This window comes from Doryrhamphus excisus, chromosome 14, assembly GCF_030265055.1.
Source record: "Doryrhamphus excisus isolate RoL2022-K1 chromosome 14, RoL_Dexc_1.0, whole genome shotgun sequence".
Lineage (NCBI taxonomy): Eukaryota > Metazoa > Chordata > Actinopteri > Syngnathiformes > Syngnathidae > Doryrhamphus > Doryrhamphus excisus.
In genome coordinates, this window is record NC_080479.1 from 17,464,144 (window position 1) to 17,483,074 (window position 18,931).

Below are 18,931 nucleotides of genomic sequence, written 5' to 3' on the forward strand. Positions count from 1 at the left end.
TTAACACCCTGCATGTGAATTTGGGACCATAAAAATGACCACACGTTACCATGGGATGGGGGTCTTGATGGTTGAGCATCCGGCTGATGTTGTTGACGATCTCTCTGGGATCGTAGTTCGGGATCTTGCACGCCCAGCCTGTTCCTATGCCTTCTGCACCATTGACAAGCACCATTGGAATAATGGGAATGTACCATTCAGGCTCCACCTTCTGGTTGTCGTCATACAGGAACTTAAGCAGGTTGGAGTCCACGATGGGAAATAACAGTTTGGCAAGTGGACTGGAAGAACCCAGACCAAAATATGAGTTATTATTATTATTATTCATAGTACTCATTTCAAAAGAGGGACACTGATGAGCTATGGGTTACCTGAGCATAGTGAAGATATATCGAGGGCTGGCAGCATCTTTGCCTCCGTTGATGCGGGTACCGAACTGGCCGAGTGGCTGCAGGATGTTCACGTTGTTGCTGCCCACAAAGTTCTGAGCCAAATTGACGATGGTCATCATTAGCGCTTGCTAAAAGGATGAATAGGAAAAGGAATAATTGGTCACTGATAATCAATATGTGGACTAGAAAAACATCTTATTTGTTCTGATGAGCATATTCTGGTTACATAATAAGAGAAAAGGCCCAATCACCACCAAACTAAAAGATAAAATCTACAGTACAATAATCCCTCCTTAATTAATATTATGCTGTTTCATGGTTGAATACAACAAAACAGCCCCAGGCCATCACACTACCACCATCATATTTTACTGTTGCTATGATGTTCTTTTTGGGTAATGATTTAATTTCATTTGAACATGCATCAGATTACAATATTTATCACAGCAAGTCTTCCAGGTCCTGAATCAGCAAAACAGCCCCAGACCATCACACTACCACCACCATATTTTACTGTTGCTATGATGTTCTTTTTGGGTAATGATAATGGTAATGGTTTTATTTCATTTGAACATGCATCAGATTACAATATTTATCACAGCAAGGTTTCCAGGTCCTGAATCAGCAAAACATCCTCAGACCGTCACACTACCACCACCATATTTTACTGTTGCTATGATGTTGTGAGATATTTTTGGTAGACAGCAGAATTCATGGTTCCATTTATCACAGCAAGGTTTCCAGGTCCCGAATCAGCAAAACAGCCCCAGACCATCACACTACCACCACCATATTTTACTGTTGCTATGATGTTCTTTTTGGGTAATGATAATGGTTTAATTTCATTTGAACATGCATCAGATTACAATATTTATCACAGCAAGGTTTCCAGGTCCAGAATCAGCAAAACAGCCCCAGACCATCACACTACCACCACCATATTTTACTGTTGCTATGATGTTCTTTTTTTGGTAATGGTAATGGTTTCATTTCATTTGAACATGCATCAGATTACAATATTTATCACAGCAAGTCTTCCAGGTCCTGAATCAGCAAAACAGCCCCAGACCATCACACTACCACCACCATATTTTACTGTTGCTATGATGTTCTTTTTTTGGTAATGGTAATGGTTTCATTTCATTTGAACATGCATCAGATTACAATTGAGTGCATCCCATAATCAGTTCACAGTTCCACATGTCCAAAAGGAGTAGGAAGAAGCAAAGCTTGTTAAATCCTACCCCTCCATCTGGTACTTTTACAATCAGTAACTGTTATATTTGTTCACTTCCTGCTTTCCATAATACAGTTAATAGAGTAGAGTCTCAGTAACGAATCCCTAAGTGGCTCATGGTTTGTGTGTCTTACCTCTCCATGATGGTAAGCAGACATCTCTGCTACGGAACCAGCCAGCTGTGCAACTTTCACCTCCTTCTTGTCATTCCTCTTTAAGCAGGTGAAAAGCACTTTTCTCTGGCCGGGCTTTAAGCCTAAACGCAGCCGATATCGGAAGAGGACATAGTCACAACATCAGCAACATTAGCCACATTTACATGAGGAGTTTTTGTCTTTCCGAATGACCTTTCTGAAAAGCAATGGTATACATGGAAAGGAATATTGCAATTGCGTGTCTTCATGCGCCGCTATAATCAACCAGAATAGTCAAAGGGGCATGCCCAGTAAAACATCAACATCACGTGACACCGACTTCCTCCCGTTTTTCTTTCACTTGTTGGAATAACTCCATATTCATAATATTAATTCTCTCATTCATTTTCTAACGCTTATCCTCACAAGGGAATAAACTCATAATATTATGAGTAGCATATTTAAAAAAATAAAAATAAAAGAAATAATATATATATATATATATATATATATATATATAGTGTGACTAAAATAAATAATAGAAAATAAATAAGAAAATAAAAAATATATATAAAAAATATTTGAAAAAATACTGCACACGAAAGCTGCGTGCCAATAAACAATAAATAATAATCAAAATAAAATAATAATAATAATAATAAATAAAATAATAAAAATAATAAATAAAAATAAATAAAATAAATAAAATAATAAAAAAAATAATAATACAAACAATAAACCACCAATAAACAACAGAAGAAGAAAAACACCACGAAGAAGAATGCAGTCTGACAACTTTCCGTTTGAGCGGGTACAAGATACCTCAATCGGATTGGGGAAAGGAATATTCCACCCCTGGGAATCCCATTATATATTCATTCGGATTGGCACTTTTCTTTCGGAGAGGTTAGATTCTTTCCGTTTGAGCAAATAACCCGAATGGAATTGGAATATTTGGGTCCATGTAAACGTGGCTATTGTTGGACAGCTAACCAAAATTAGCTAAATAATCACAGAATAGATACACAGTAGATCATACGAACCATCGACCAACGACGGAATGGATCTCTCATTGTCAGAGTTGGAGAAAAGAATCAGTTCCTTGTTGATGAAGTCATTGTAGGACAGATGTTTGGTCTGCGTTCCGTAGAGGTATTGCTGAAATCGAGACAATCGGTACAATTTATCATGACTATATGCATTTACAATCATTTTTTTTGCATTAGAACTACAATAGCAAAACTATAAAAACGTGTCATATGTTAATGTTTTTGCTTTCTAGAACAAATTAATTGGATTTATTGAATTTATTTCTTACTGGGAAAAATTGTTTCGGTTTGATTAGGACCTTCTGGAACAGATTAATGATGCTAAGCGAGGTTCTACTTTACTACATCCCAGTCTAGGAACAGAACTCATTCACACTTGTTTTTAACGAGTGGACGTGTGACACATCGTAAACACTTTTAACGTATTTGACTGAAGTCGACACCCAGCAGATTTGAATGATCAGGTGACCTACCTCGGGCAGACCGTGCATTCTTCTTTGTCGTCTATCTTCCATAAAATTGGTCAGCCACTCCTTCCTGTCGTCCGTTTTTTTCTTACTGAAAGCCTGAAGATAAGAAAAAACACATTAATGCTTGATTGGCAAAAAATTTGCATTTAAAATTTGCCTACAAAAAAATACAAATAAATCAGTTACCTTACCATTATGTTAAAAATACTATATATATTATATATATATATGTTTAGAAATATTATATATATAAATATGATATTATATTATCCCAATTTAGCTTTCTTTTTTTTAATACAGTAATCCCTAATTTATAGTTTTAATTGGTTCCAGCCAATCACAGGGCACATATAGACAAACAACAATTCACACTCACATTCATACCTATGGGCAATTTGGAGTGGCCAATTAACCTAGCATGTTTTTGGAATGTGGGAGGAAACCAGAGTACCCGGAGAAAACCCACGCATGCACGGGGAGAACATGCAAACTCCACACAGAGATGGCCGAGGGTGGGGAAAGACAAAATAAGAAGCCAAAAAGTTACCACTTCCACACAAAATAGGAGGAGAACTAATTCATTCATTTTCTACCGCTTATCCTCATGAGGGTCGCGGGGTGCTGGAGCCTATCCCAGCTGTCTTCGGGCAAAGGCGGGGTACACCCTGGACTGGTGGCCAGCCAATCACAGGGCACATAAAGACAAACAACCATTCACACTCACATTCATACCTATGGACAATTTGGAGTCGCTAATTAACCTAGCATGTTTTTGGAATGTGGGAGGAAACCCACGTATGCACGGTTAGAACATGCAAACTCCGCACAGAGACACCCGAGAGTGGAATCGAACTCGGGTCTCCTAGCTGTGAGGTCTAACCACTCGACCGCCGTGCAGCCCTTCCTTATTCATAAATGCAATATTTTCATAGAGCACAGAAAAACCCTTAACAAACATCTATATACAGTTAACATTATTAGAGCTCTCTAGACATGCAATAACACCCCTATAACCCGTATTATCATTGTGTTTTAGCTAAAATAAGATATTCACACATATTAGCTTTGACTTTGGAAAACAGTAATGGGGCATTTTAGCCTCTTTTTTGATACGTTGTGGACCCAACCACTGATTGTCGGTATATGCTTCATATTCATCCATGGCCTAGCCCATTACTCCATTCATTGAAACAGTACTCACCAAAGTGATGGCGGCATCATCCTCAGCACCGTTGTATCTAAACGTGATGCGGTGCTTCTCCATTTCGGCAAAGTATTCTTTTGCCTCTTTGCTTGTACTTGTACCCAAACCTAGAACAATACATTTTCAATGTTTATCGGGATGTATTCATCAAATGTCAGTATCGTGATTTTGAACATGAACTACACTGTAAAATTTTCGCAAACCTTTGTAGTACTTGATGTGCCAGGTTTTATGGTTTTCTGTCTGTTTCTTCCACTCGTCAAACTCCGGAATGCTGTAAAAGGCCAGCTCTTGTTTGTTCTTGGTGGCCTATGGGAAATACAATCACTGCATATTCTTTATCCATCACGGGAGCAAGTAATCACTTTTCATGAAATGGTAATGGTAATGGTTTAATTTCATTTGAACATGCATCAGATTACAATTGAATGCATCCCATAATCAGTTCACAGTTCCACATGTCCAAAAGGAGTAGGAAGAAGCAAAGCTTATTAAATTCTACCCCTCCATCTGGTACTTTTACAATCAGTAACTGTTACATTTGTTCACTTCCTGCTTTCCTAATATCATTTAAGTTGTTTTTTTTGTTTTTTGTTTTACTTTTTAAATTTTTTTAAATAAAAAAAAATTGAATTTTATTTTTATGACTATTTTTATTTTTTATTTGTTTTTATTTGTACTCCGGTTTCCTCCCACATTCCAAAAACATGCTATGTTAATTGGTAATGGTAATGGTTTTATTTCATTTGAACATGCATCAGATTACAATTGAATGCATGCCATAATCAGTTCACAGTTCCACATGTCCAAAAGGAGTAGGAAGAAGCAAAGCTTATTAAATCCTACCCCTCCATCTGGTACTTTTACAATCAGTAACTGTTACATTTGTTCACTTCCTGCTTTCCTAATATAATTTAAGTGTTTTTTTTAACTTTATTTTATTAATTTTTATTCTTTAAATTTTTTTAAATTAATTTTTATTTGTTTTATTTTATTTAATATTTTTTAATTTAGTAAAAAAATATATATATATTTTTTATTTTTTTATCACGTATCAAAGTACAAGGTGAGTACAAGGTGGGTACCATAGTAAGTGTCAATATAGTGATATATATAGCACATCATGACTGGTTCAAGACTCTTCATCCTTGTATTTAGCAAACATCAACTGCTTGTATTGTTTCTTGAATTGGCTCATCGTTGTGCATTGTTTGAGGTCCTTACTCAATCCATCCCATAGTTTGATTCCACATACTGAAATGCTATGGCTTTTTAACGTAGTCCTAGCATAGAAGTGTTTCAAATGTCCTTAGCCTTACTTTGACAATGGGAGTGATAAATTCCTCCAGGAACGTGTGCTTCAGCAGGGACGGCCAGTTGTGATGAAAGAAGTTGATGAGTAGACCTTTAATATGAGAGCCGTCTTGATCCTAGGGTGCGAGGACAAATAGGACAAATCAATATAACAGAAAATAAAAACAAAAGAACTAGCAACACGGTGAAACCTCGTTTTCGTATACGCTGCTTTTCTATGATAATCACTACCATGGAAATGTCTCAGTTTTGACCAAACATAGAACAAACCAAACAATGAACAACACTGTATCTGTCTCATTTCTTCCCCCCTGTGCACCTGTTCTCCACCCGGGAACAGGAAAAGATAAAGTTCAATCTTGCTACTATTTTATAATTAAGCTCGGCACATGTTTTATATAGATATGTATATATTTTATGATAGATATGATATATATTTTCTTTTTGAATAAAACTGGACAGAATGCATTAATGCCCACGAAAGCTGCGTGCCAATAAACAATAATAAAAATAAAATAATTAAAATAATAAATAAAAATAAATAAAATAATAATAAAAATATTAAAAAAAATAATAAAATATTAAAAATAATAAAAATAAATAAAATAATAAAAACAATAATAAAAAATAAATAAAATAATAAAAACAAATAAATAAAATAATTTAAAAAAAATAATAAAAAAATAAAAAAATAATAAAAACAATAAACCACCAATAAACAACAGAAGAAGAAAAACAGCACAAATAAGAACGCACCCTGACAACTTTCCGTTTGAGCAGGTACAAGATACCTCAATCGGATTGGGGAAAGGAATATTCCACCCCTGGGAATCCCATTGTATATTAATTTCAGATTGGCACTTTTCTTTCGGAATGAGGTGTATACAAAGGTTACATTCCATTCTTTCCGTTTGAGCAAATAACCCGAATGCAATTGGAATATTTGGGTCCATGTAAACGTGGCTTTTGACTAGACTTGAATGAAGCAACATTGCATGGCTTTTCTGACCCCCTTCCACTCCTCAGCGTGTTCACCAACAAGTCATTAATACAGACAAGTCGTCTTAAATGTTCATTGATCCCCTTCATGCCTCCTTTATATGTATTCACATTGTTTTATGTATGTAAAACTACAATTACTATTGAGTGTTTGGAATGGATTCATTGGATTCCCAACACATTAACAGGAAAACGAGGTGATGAAACACAACGAATCACAGTGCAGAAACTGCATCCATGAGGTACGTAGGTCACCTGATCGGTCATGATCATGATCTTGCCGTAGCGAAGGGTCCTCAGGGATTCTGGATCGTCATAACTCTTTTTGTACTGGAGGCCAACAATTTTGATGATGTTATTGATTTCCGCATTTTCCATGATCTGTGGGAACAACATGAGATGTTAAGAGTGTGAATATATTATTCCTATGAATTTATTCAGTTGCAGACATTTTTTTAAAAGACATCTGGACATTCTAGATGAATTTGACTAATTGTCAGATTGACAATCAACAGCAGTAGAACATCAGTAGATATCAGGTTTTGTGTATCCTTAGTCCAGTGATTCCGAAAGTGTGGGCCGTGGTGGTACTGCAGGTGGGCCATGAGAGGTCATTAAAAATATGATTCATTTTTACAAATATTATTTTTTTAAATATTTTTATTTGAAAGTATTTATTGCACGATAAAAAAAAATATTTATAGGCCTAAGTAATAACCTATAAAGTGTTATTGACATGTCACAATATTTTAGGAACCTTATACATTTTATGATTGGAACGTAGATCTCTGGTCATCATGCCGGTTTTGGATGCAGTTATGAAAAATATGAGAATTAATTATGTCTTGTGTGTACACCACAGATTAAAAGTTTGGGCTTCCTTTATCCCCCTGCTTTCATTTCAATCCTGAATCTTAATATTAATTATATTAATATTAATATTAATATTAATATTAATATTAATATTAATATTAATATTAATATTAATATTAATATTAATATTAATATTAATATTAATATTAATCATAACTCCGGTTTCCTCCCACATTCCAAAAACAAGCTAAGTTAATTGCACTAAACTCATCACACAGCAACTTAACACTCCCAAGTTATAACTAATAAATATACAAACATATACCAATATATCTGATTGGTCGATCTAATTGGCGACTCCAAATTGTCCATAGGTATGAATGTGAGTGTGAATGGTTGTTTGTCTCTATGTGCCCTGTGATTGGCACATATAGCGTAATAATTGGCGTAATAATAATAATAATAATAATAATTTCAAGTGGGCCCTGAGTTGGTAAAGTTTGGGAACCCCTTGCCTTAGTCAATATAAAACATTAGAGTACTTTTACATACCTGTTTATGCGTTGCTTCCCGCACATTGAGGATCTTTCCTCTCAGTGGGAATACTCCGTAGCGATCACGCCCAATCACTCCAAGTCCAGACACCGCTAGAGACTTTGCCGAATCCCCCTCCGTGAGGATGAGAGTGCACTCAGAGGAGTGTTTGCCACCTTTGACATTGACGGGAAAAATATGTTGTGATAAAATAAATGTCCGGTCGAGAACAAATTCATTAAAATTGTGACTCAAGTCTGGAGTCCACGCCTCTAGTGGACATGGCCTAAGAGCCACTCACACATGGTTAAAATAATGAAAACACACCAGCATCGTTAGCGTCATCTAGCTTGGGGATGCCTTTGATTTTGCTGTGCTTCACTGACGAACACTTCTTATTCAGCTGTGTCTGAGCTTTGAACTTCACCCAGTTGAGGATGCTCTCAACAATGCCGCAATTGGTTGCCTGTGGATGAGAGAAAAATGACACATTTTTCATGACACTGCGGTAAGCATATGAAAAAAAGAGTCCTTACAGCTTTGACGAATTTGTCAGAAAGAAGGCATTTGGAACCGAAGCTCTTTGTCTGTAGAGTCATGTTCTCTTTCGTCTGGGAGTCGAAGCTTGGATTCTCAATCAGTGCGTTGACGAAAACCCAAATATGGTTCTTAACCTGCAGCGTTTGTGACAGTAAGACACAAGGGTGAGCGATATTGACATACTGTAAGCCATATACGCAAATTTCACATCGGCAGAACTCTATTCTTCCCTACCTGGAAAGGTTTGACCGACACTCCTGCCTTGTTTTTCTTCTTCACCACTTCAATAAGTTTGGACACGATTTGATCCACCACGTAGTCCGTGTGCCTGCCACCCTGAAACATAACGGTTGGGTTAGCGACCGTAGTAAAGGTCCATAAAAAATGGATGGACGGATGAAACCTTTTCGACTTAAATTAAATTTCTTTGGTAATTTTTTACATTTGTGTAGTTCTTTTTCTTGTAATGCAATGTTATGACTTTATTGCTAGAATATTTTTCACTTTATGCTTATAATATTATAATATATAATAAAATAAAATAAATAAAGAAAATAAAATATTTATTTAAAAAAATAAAATAATATTATTATATTATAATATTATATTATTATATTATAATATTATTTTAAAATAATATTATTAAAAAATAAAATAATATTATAATATAATATTATTATATTATAATATTATATTATTTTATTTTTATTTATTTATTATTTTATTTTTATATTATATTATAATATTATTTTATTTTTTAAATAAATATTATTTATTTATTTATTATAATATTATAAGCATAAAGTGAAAAATAAAATAATAATATTATTATTATAATATTGTAATATAATATTATTTTATTTTTTAAATAAATATTTTTATTTTATTTCTTAGTATTTATTATTATGTATTTATTTTATTATAATATTATAAGCATAAAGTGAAAAATAAAATAAATTATTAATTATAATACTTTATATAATAATAAATTATTAATTAATTAATAATAAATTATTATAATTTTATATTATAATATAATATTATTTTATTTTTTAAATAAATATTTTATTGTATTTCTTAGTAATAAATAATAATCTGGAATAATATGGAAGCATATATTATAATATTATAATATTATAATATTATAATATTATTTAGCAATCCATTTCCCCAAATTATTTCCGTTGTTTCTCATAACATTACAACATTCAAAGACAAGATCTTTTTTTTCACCATTTCAACGGATTGTGATTAATCATGATTAATTACAGAGTAGACACGTGATTAACTAACCTTGGTAGTGGCGATGCTGTTGACAAAGCTGATTTGTTGGAATCCTTTCTCGCTCATTGTGAGACAAACCTCCCATCGTTCGTTGACATTTTCGTGCACCACCTTCAGGGCGACACCCGTCTCGTCCAGTTTGTCTTTCACGTACAGGTCCACGTAGCTGCGGAAGCCGTTCACCTTGAGTGAAAACAGGTAAGTGTCAGACATGTCATACAATCACGTCTTCAATAGCGGTAAAAAGTAACCTTAAATGTTCATTTATCCCTTTCATTCATTCAAACTATAATTGGAAAACTATTAAAAGGTGTTGTATCGCCGTTTATTTTTGTAACGCCCACTTTTATTTGTGCCTTTATTTTGAAGTGCACTTTACAGGAAAGAGCCAGACGGCCATTTTCGAATCAGTCTCTTGGTCACGTTTGTGTTCAAAGCTGCACATTTCCAGCTGTTAAAAGCTTTGTGTTGTTTGCGCCTTTAAAGGCATCGTTTGGAAGCATTTTTATTGATTTTTATTTTATTTTATTCTCCCGCTCCATCGCGGTTCACGTTTTCCGTATTCACTCTTTCGTGGATTTTCAAGTGAAATTTTAGTGCTTTTTAAAAAAAAAAAAATTACAGTATGTTAACACTGTTACAGGCCACGCTTGGCCCTTTAAGAAGAACTGCATTGTGGGAAGTTCAATGTTATAATCTCCTGTGTCCTGATTGGCTGTACACCATCTCCTGTTGTGGCAGAAGAAATCAGCCACCGCACAACAAGTCGGGACAAAGGAAGACAGAAACACCACAACCAAAGAATCCTGAACTCATGGAGGACGACGACAAGGACATAAAAACACCACACCTGAACGGCGAAGAATCACACCCAGAGGAACGAAAATTAGTAAGTTGGTTACATTGCAATTCAAATGAACTTTGAACTATTGAGAGAATGAACGTGAACATGAGTGAACGGACTGACTCAACACACTCACCGAGTTTATGTACAAGGGGAACGACCAATTGATCGAAATGAACGGATCTTTTAACTGAATCAAGCGGAACGATCCTGTTCACTGAAATGAACGGTTTTGCCCAGCACTAATTCTACTAAGTGAAGGCGCATCGACATGCAGTTCTTGTGTCGACGTATTTTTTGTGTCGATGTCATCGATGACGTCGACACGTCGTCCCAGCCTATCAGGGAACACTAAATCCTGAGTGGTTTATATTCCCGTCGCTCCTCCCCTGAATAGAACACTATAATAGAACGTCCTGTCCATGACTTGACACACTTTAAAGCATCACTACTCTTCTGCATAAAAACCTCCAATACTGGAAACCAATGCTGATATGGGTTTATACATCCATTCCATCCATACTGAGGTGAATAAAACAAACAATAATAATACTTACAGGTAATTTTTTCCCATTCAAAGTGACCTTGACGCCTTTACAGGATCCAGCCACGTCGTACGCTCTGCGGGTAAGAAGCGCCACGGTGTCCTTATCCAATTTCTCCATCTTAAACTTGGACAAGTCTGGCTGGAAGGTGACGCAGGTGAAATCGTCTCCGTCAAAGAACTTGATCTTGGGTTCTGAGGTCTTGCTCATGTTGTTCTGCCACGTCTTTGGTACAACACACGGAAACAAAATATCATCATTTATAAGAGCTTCGGGTGCTGATGCTACGCCGCATCCTGTCGACTAAGGATCGACCGATACATCGGTAGATATTTGCGTTCTTTACTTGAATCGATCGGTATCGCCCGATACGAGTGTGTGGGTTCGCCGATGTATTTTTCTGACGCATGATTTACAGACAGGCATCCGCCGGGCCGGAAGACCAGGTATTCCTCAAAAAACACGTTTTTGATATCATGCCGTTCACATTTTTAACTTATCTTTTATACATTTTAAGAAATTTTAGTTTTTGTGTTACTACCCTAACCTTCCATAAGTGGGTCAAAAATGACCCGGTCAGGTTGTTTTCTTGAAATATCTTCATAATGAAATTTTTTTTATCATTTCATATTCCAGGTATTCCTCAAAAAACATGTTTTTGATATCATGCCGTTCACATTTTTAACTTATCTTTTATACATTTTAAGAAATTTTAAGTGAAATATCTTCATAATGAAATTTTTTAAAATCATTTCATATTCCAGTTATTCCTCAAAAAACATGTTTTTGATATCATGCCATTCACATTTTTAACTTATCTTTTATACATTTTAAGAAATTTTTGTTTTTGTGTTACTACCCCAACCTTCCATAAGTGGGTCAAAAATTACTCAGTCAGGTTGTTTTCTTGAAATGACATTTTTTTATCATTTCATATTCTAGGTATTCCTCAAAAATCATATTTTTGATATCATGCTATTCACATTTTTAACTTACCTTTTATACATTTTAAGAAATTTTTGTTTTTGTGTTATCAAAAATGACCCAGTCAGGTTGTTTTCTTGAAATATCTTCGTAATGAAAAATTGTTATCATTTCATATTCCAGGTATTCCTCAAAAAACATGTTTTTGATATCATGCCGTTCACATTTTTAACTTATCTTTTATACATTTTAAGAAATTTTAAGTGAAATATCTTCATAATGAAATTTTTTTAATCATTTCATATTCCAGGTATTCCTCAAAAATCATGTTTTTGATATCATGCCATTCACATTTTTAACTTACCTTTTATACATTTTAAGAAATTTTAGTTTTTGTGTTACTACCCCAACCTTCCATAAGTGGGTCAAAAATGACCCGGTCTGGTTGTTTTCTTGAAATATCTTTGTAATGAATTTTTTTTATCACTTCATATTCCAGGTATTCCTCAAAAATCATATTTTTGATATCATGCCAGTCACATTTTTAACTTACCTTTATGCAACACACAATGGATCCTCACATTTTCTATTGTTGTACAGGGTTATTTTCTTTTTCAAAGATGTTAAAAAGTGAAAATGAAGATGTTTCTAAGATGAAATCATTCTTGTGTGGTCCTAAATATAATACTAAATATCATACAAGTGATTATTCCTAACCAAAATGGCAAAATTGGCATAAAAACGCATTGATTCTAGTATGGGTCATTTTTGACCTACTTATGGAAGAGTGTGGGGTCCAGTCACTTGTTCATCTTAAGGGTTAAACTTGAGACCTATAATATTTGTTATCATTTTTTTCATGTAAATTGAGGGATCAAAAGCAGTATCGGCCACAAAAATCGGTATCGGCATCGGTCTGAAAAAAAACAATATTGGTCTATCCTTACTGTCGACCATAAATAGCACGTTCACAATCAGCAAGGGATCAAATACTTGTTTCTCACCTGTTTGAAACTGTGCCTGTACTCCTTGCAGGCCGTTTCCACGGTGAACTTGGTGCTGAAGATGTTGCAAAGCTTGGCACCGTATCCGTTCCTCCCACCTGGTTAAAAAAAAAAGCAGCATACATTCATCAGCTTTGCTAAAAGACAAGCATCCTGCATGATGATAACGCCCATTATCTCTTCTCACCTGTCACCTTCTTCTCATCGTCGTCGTAGTTGCTGGAGGTGAGCAAGTGGCCGAAAATAAGAGCCGGAACGTACATTTTCTCATCCTTGTGCTCCACCACTGGGATTCCTTTACCGTTGTTCCACACAGTGATGGTGTTGGACTCGCTGATGGGAGGTGGATTACAGCATTGAATTAGCCGATAAAACAAGTACCAGGAGAACATGCAAACTCCACACAGAGATGTCACAAAGATTCAAACCCACATCGCTAACCACTACTCCACCATGCAGCCCCAGAATTCAGTTTTGAATGGCTTATTTTCTCTTATTATGTCTACTATATTGGATAAAAGGAATGTAAAGATAACTATAGGGGTGTTATTTCATGTATAGAGGTCTCTATTAATGTTAAAAACTGCAGGTTTTCTATACTGTAAAAATATTAATTCATTTTCTACCGCTTGTCCTCACGAGGCGGGCGTGCTGGAGCCTATCCCAGCTGTCTTGGGGCGAGAGGCGGGGTACACCCTGGACTGGTGGCCAGCCAATCACAGGGCACATATAGACAAACAACCATTCACACTCACATTCATACCTATGGACAATTTGGAGTCGCTAATTAACCTAGCATGTTTTTGGAATGTGGGAGGAAACCGGAGTACCCGGAAAAGAAAACCCACGCATGCACGGGGAGAACATGCAAAACACACACAGAGGGTGGAATCGAACTCGGGTCTCCTAGCTGTGTGGCCTGCGCGCTGACAGCAAAAATATTCCATTATAATATTATATATATTATATATAATATTATATATATAATATTGTATTTTATCATAAATATATTATATTATAAATATTTATAATAATTATTATTAATACATTATTAATTATTGTTATCAATTATTAATAAAATAATAATATTTTATCATTAATAATATATATTGAATACTATATATTATAAATATAAATATATTATAAACATAATAATATTATAAATAATATTATATATTATATATATTATTTATATTATATATATAAAGAAATGTACTTTACGGGAATTCCCTTATCAAGTTCTTGTATATGACTACTGTAGAGTTTTGGGGTTAGGTACCCCGCCTCTCGCCTGAAGACAGCTGGGATAGGCTCCCGCACCCCCCGCCACACTCGTGAGGATAAGCGGTAGAAAATGAATGAATGACTGAATATAATTTTGTCCCGTTAATGTGAGACTGGCTGTAGAAGCAGTGAAAATGAACTATGAATGAAGTAATGAAGTGTGAAGATGCAGAAATCAGTGCAGTACTGAGTATGCGGTGTGTACTTACGGGTCGATGGTGATCTTAATTGCGTTCATGTTTTTGTCTCTCTGTTTGTTATCAGCTGCATTAACTGCAAAGAAAGTGTCAGAATTGAAATAGGCTCCGCACAGATGCATCGGAAATTAGGAGTAGGGTGTATGGCGCTCTTATGAGTAGCTTACAATGACATGAATGACATGAATGACATTATACAATACATTTCAGCATGACAGCATTGGCTAATGGCTACCGTACGCAAGACACTGCGAAGAAAACATCAAGAACAAATCCCATCGTGTGATCAATAAAGTTGAGTAGAATAGTTGAGTTGAATAGTAGATCAATAGATCAAAAGTTGAATAATCATGATTTTTATTTAAAAAAAAAAAAGAGTTGACTCACCAAGAATTTCATCAAATATTTTATAAAGTCCAGGAACATAGGTGATTTCCCTTTGGTTCATTCCAACCTCTTCATCAAAAACCCACATAAGCTGGAGAGAAAGATACAATTATTATGAACTTATAGAACATACAAGGGCAGTATATCGATAAAAATGTGACATTTCCAATCCGATACCAATATTGCACAAGATTAGACACATCCAAAAAATGATATATAAATGTTACACTTAGGGGGAAAAAGCGGGCTAATAAATTGACAATAAAAGCACAAATACTGCGGATTTCAGAAAACAACACATGGAATGATACAGCACTCTACAAGAAGCAACAAAGTCTGTAAAATTAATTAAAATTTTAAAAATTAAATTAAAAAACGAAAAAAAATCAAAAAATTGTTACAACTATAATGATGAAAATGGTAATATTAATGATGGTTATAATAATGGTAATAATGATTAAGATTATAACAATAATGATAATGATAATAACAATAATAATATTGCAATGATGATAATAACAGGGGAAAACACATAACTGTGGCATGAACATGATTATATCTTGCAAAAAGGGGTAGGCATTAATAAGCTTTTGCTTCAGCCTACTACTTTTGGGCTTGTGATCAGATAGTTGAATACAAATGTAAATCATGTAAAGTTATATTTTGATGGATGTAAGAAATGCACTGTAATTTTTCATATATTTGCCCAAACAAAAAAAATAAAATAAATAAATAAATATTGCTGATATCAGCATACATACTTTTATGACTTATTTTGTAGTGTGGAATGTTAGAAAAAAGGCTTAATCAAGTGATTATTACTCCAACACAAAACAATAATCAGTAACAGTAGGCATGGAAAAACTGACTCATTTACTTCTTTAAGCATTTAGGGTATCTAAATGGGTATTTATCCACATTGTAGTGGTGGCTGGCTATTACATAGGTAATGGTTTAATTTCATTTGAACATGCATCAGATTACAATTGAATGCATCCCATAATCAGTTCACAGTTCCACATGTCCAAAAGGAGTAGGAAGAAGCAAAGCTTATTAAATCCTACCCCTCCATCTGGTACTTTTACAATATTATACTTATAAAGCAATATTAAACTTATAAAATATTAAAATATTAAAATATTTCAATTTTTTATTTTTACTACTATTTTTATTTTTATTAATTTTTATTTGTACCCCGGTTTCCTCCCACATTCTAAAAACATGCTATGTTAATTGGTAATGGTAATGGTTTTATTTCATTTGAACATGCATCAGATTACAATTGAATGCATCCCATAATCAGTTCCCAGTTCCACATGTCCAAAAGGAGTAGGAAGAAGCAAAGCTTATTAAATCCTACCCCTCCATCTGGTACTTTTACAATCAGGAACTGTTACATTTGTTCACTTCCTGCTTTCCTAATATAGTTTAAGTTGGGTTTTTTTTGTTTAGTTTTTTTTTTTGTTTAATTTAAAAAAAAATTTAAATTGTATTTTTACTACTATTTTTATTTTTATTAATTTTTATTTGTACCCTGGTTTCCTCCCACATTCTAAAAACATGCTATGTTAATTGGTAATGGTAATGGTTTAATTTCATTTGAACATGCATCAGATTACAATTGAATGCATCCCATAATCAGTTCACAGTTCCACGTGTCCAAAAGGAGTAGGAAGAAGCAAAGCTTATTAAATCCTACCCCTCCATCTGGTACTTTTACAACCAGTAACTGTTACATTTGTTCACTTCCTGCTTTCCTAATATAGTTTAAGTTGAGTTTTATTTTGTTTTTTGGTTTAATTTTTCAATCTTTACATTTTTTTTTTTTTGTAATTTTTATACTTTTATATTTTATTTTTACTATTATTTTTATTTTCATTTGTACTCCGGTTTCCTCCCAAATTCCAAAAACATGCTAGGTTAATTGGTAATGGTTTTATTTCATTTGAACATGCATCAGATTACAATTGAATGCATCCCATAATCACTAACAGTTTAAGTTTACCTAATATAGTTTAAGTTGTTTTTAGTTTTAGTTATGTTTTTTTTTGGTCACATACCAAAGTACTCAAGTTCACCTGTCAATTAAAAATAATTGATTAATATTGATTATTTTACACACCCTTACTCAATAAGCATTGACTGTCGGGTCGAATCTGCCGCTGAATGAGATGCTATCATGTAGCTATGCTGACTTCTTTTGTATATTACTACCAAACAGGCTAAGTACATACTATGTGTGAGTGAACGCCCCTTTTATAGCATCACCGATTGCTCACGTGGCGTCAAATAATCACGTTGTCGTACCTGCGTGAGGGGCTCCACGGAGCCAATGTACGTGTCAGGACGCAGCAGAATGTGTTCCAGCTGGGTCTTCTTCTGGTACACTCGCTCCACGGACAACTTGGAGCTCACCTTGTCTTTCTTGAGACCTTCCAATTTACCGGCATCACCCCTGCCGTTTGCTGCCTCCTGCTGGGCAACAAGTGTATGACTTACAAGTGGTTGGTACACGTTTAGTACACGGCGGTAGGAGTCTGGTGCTTGTGTGTCTCACAGAACGTTGCAGTAACTACCAACCAGTGTAATGCGTCTTTTGAATGCCTTATATTTATATTTTACTTCATCTCACCATTTTCATGCTTGATTTAAGTAAAAAACTATTTTAAATTTGTTTAAATATGCCTGTTGTGTGATTAATAATAGACCATATTCAACCCTAAAAAAACCAGTATAATTTATTTTTTTTTTGAAAAAAAACTGGAAGTGGCAAGGGACTACAGTAGTAATTTTTTTACACTTTTACAAACACATTTTAGTAGATATGTAACATGTATAACCACAATATTACTTAGTCGGTTTAGTAGTAGTTATTACACATTTACCTCTATGTGTAATAATTATATCTGACCATTTTCATGCTTGATTTAAGTAAAAAAAACTATTTAAAATTTGTTTAAATATGCCTGTTTTGTGATTAATAATATACCATATTCAACCCAAAAAATTATGTAATTTATTAATCTTTTTGAAAAACAAACTCAAGTGGCAAGGAACTACTGTAGTATTTTTTTACACATTTACAAACAAATTTTAGTAGATATGTAACATGTATAACTACAATATTACTTAGTCGGTTTAGTAGTAGTTATTACACATTTACCTTGCACCTTCGGAGTAGTAATTATCATTGTGTGATAATTATATCTCACTATTTTCATGCTTGATTTAAGTAAAAAAAATATATTTTAAATTTGTTTAAATATGCCTGTTTTGTGATTAATAATAGACCATATTCAACCCAAAAAAAATGTATAATTTATTAATCTTTTTGAAAAACAAACTACAAGTGGCAAGGGACTACTGTAGTAATTTTTTTACACATTTACAAACAAATTTTAGTAGATATGTAACATGTATAACTACAATATTACTTAGTCGGTTTAGTAGTAGTTATTACATATTTACCTTTGTGTAATAATTATATCTGACCATTTTCATGCTTGATTTAAGTAAAAAAAATATTTTAAATTTGTCTAAATTTGCCTGTTTTGTGATTAATAATAGACCATATTCAACACAAAAAACAGTATAATTTATTAATTTTTTTGAAAAAAAACTGCAGGAGGCGAGGGACTACTGTAGTAATTTTTTACACATTTACAAACAAATTTTAGTAGATATGTAACATGTATAACCACAATATTACTTAGTCGGTTTAGTAGTAGTTATTACACATTTAGCTTGCACCTTCGGAGTAGTAATTATTATTATGT

The 18,931-nt window shown here is 34.0% G+C and overlaps 1 protein-coding gene across 3 annotated transcripts in view; it reads right to left on the reverse strand.

Annotated features, from left to right (window-relative positions):
• top2b (DNA topoisomerase II beta) overlaps positions 1–18,931 on the reverse strand; it is a 34,600-nt gene that overhangs the window by 13,470 nt on the left and 2,199 nt on the right. For 2 of the 3 annotated variants that reach the window (XM_058047059.1, XM_058047057.1), the window contains exons 2-21: positions 17,463–17,630; positions 15,156–15,246; positions 14,781–14,844; positions 13,475–13,620; positions 13,288–13,385; positions 11,372–11,584; positions 9,980–10,153; positions 8,921–9,022; positions 8,683–8,820; positions 8,474–8,612; positions 8,165–8,322; positions 7,055–7,180; positions 5,806–5,916; positions 4,690–4,795; positions 4,484–4,593; positions 3,286–3,378; positions 2,807–2,921; positions 1,764–1,885; positions 372–520; positions 50–281 (exon numbers count right to left, since the gene is read on the reverse strand). In XM_058047059.1, the coding sequence (XP_057903042.1) occupies positions 50–281; positions 372–520; positions 1,764–1,885; positions 2,807–2,921; positions 3,286–3,378; positions 4,484–4,593; positions 4,690–4,795; positions 5,806–5,916; positions 7,055–7,180; positions 8,165–8,322; positions 8,474–8,612; positions 8,683–8,820; positions 8,921–9,022; positions 9,980–10,153; positions 11,372–11,584; positions 13,288–13,385; positions 13,475–13,620; positions 14,781–14,844; positions 15,156–15,246; positions 17,463–17,630 (2,655 nt within the window). The remainder of the gene's footprint in view (positions 1–49; positions 282–371; positions 521–1,763; positions 1,886–2,806; positions 2,922–3,285; positions 3,379–4,483; positions 4,594–4,689; positions 4,796–5,805; positions 5,917–7,054; positions 7,181–8,164; positions 8,323–8,473; positions 8,613–8,682; positions 8,821–8,920; positions 9,023–9,979; positions 10,154–11,371; positions 11,585–13,287; positions 13,386–13,474; positions 13,621–14,780; positions 14,845–15,155; positions 15,247–17,462; positions 17,631–18,931) is intronic. The other variant, XM_058047058.1, reaches the window with a different exon arrangement.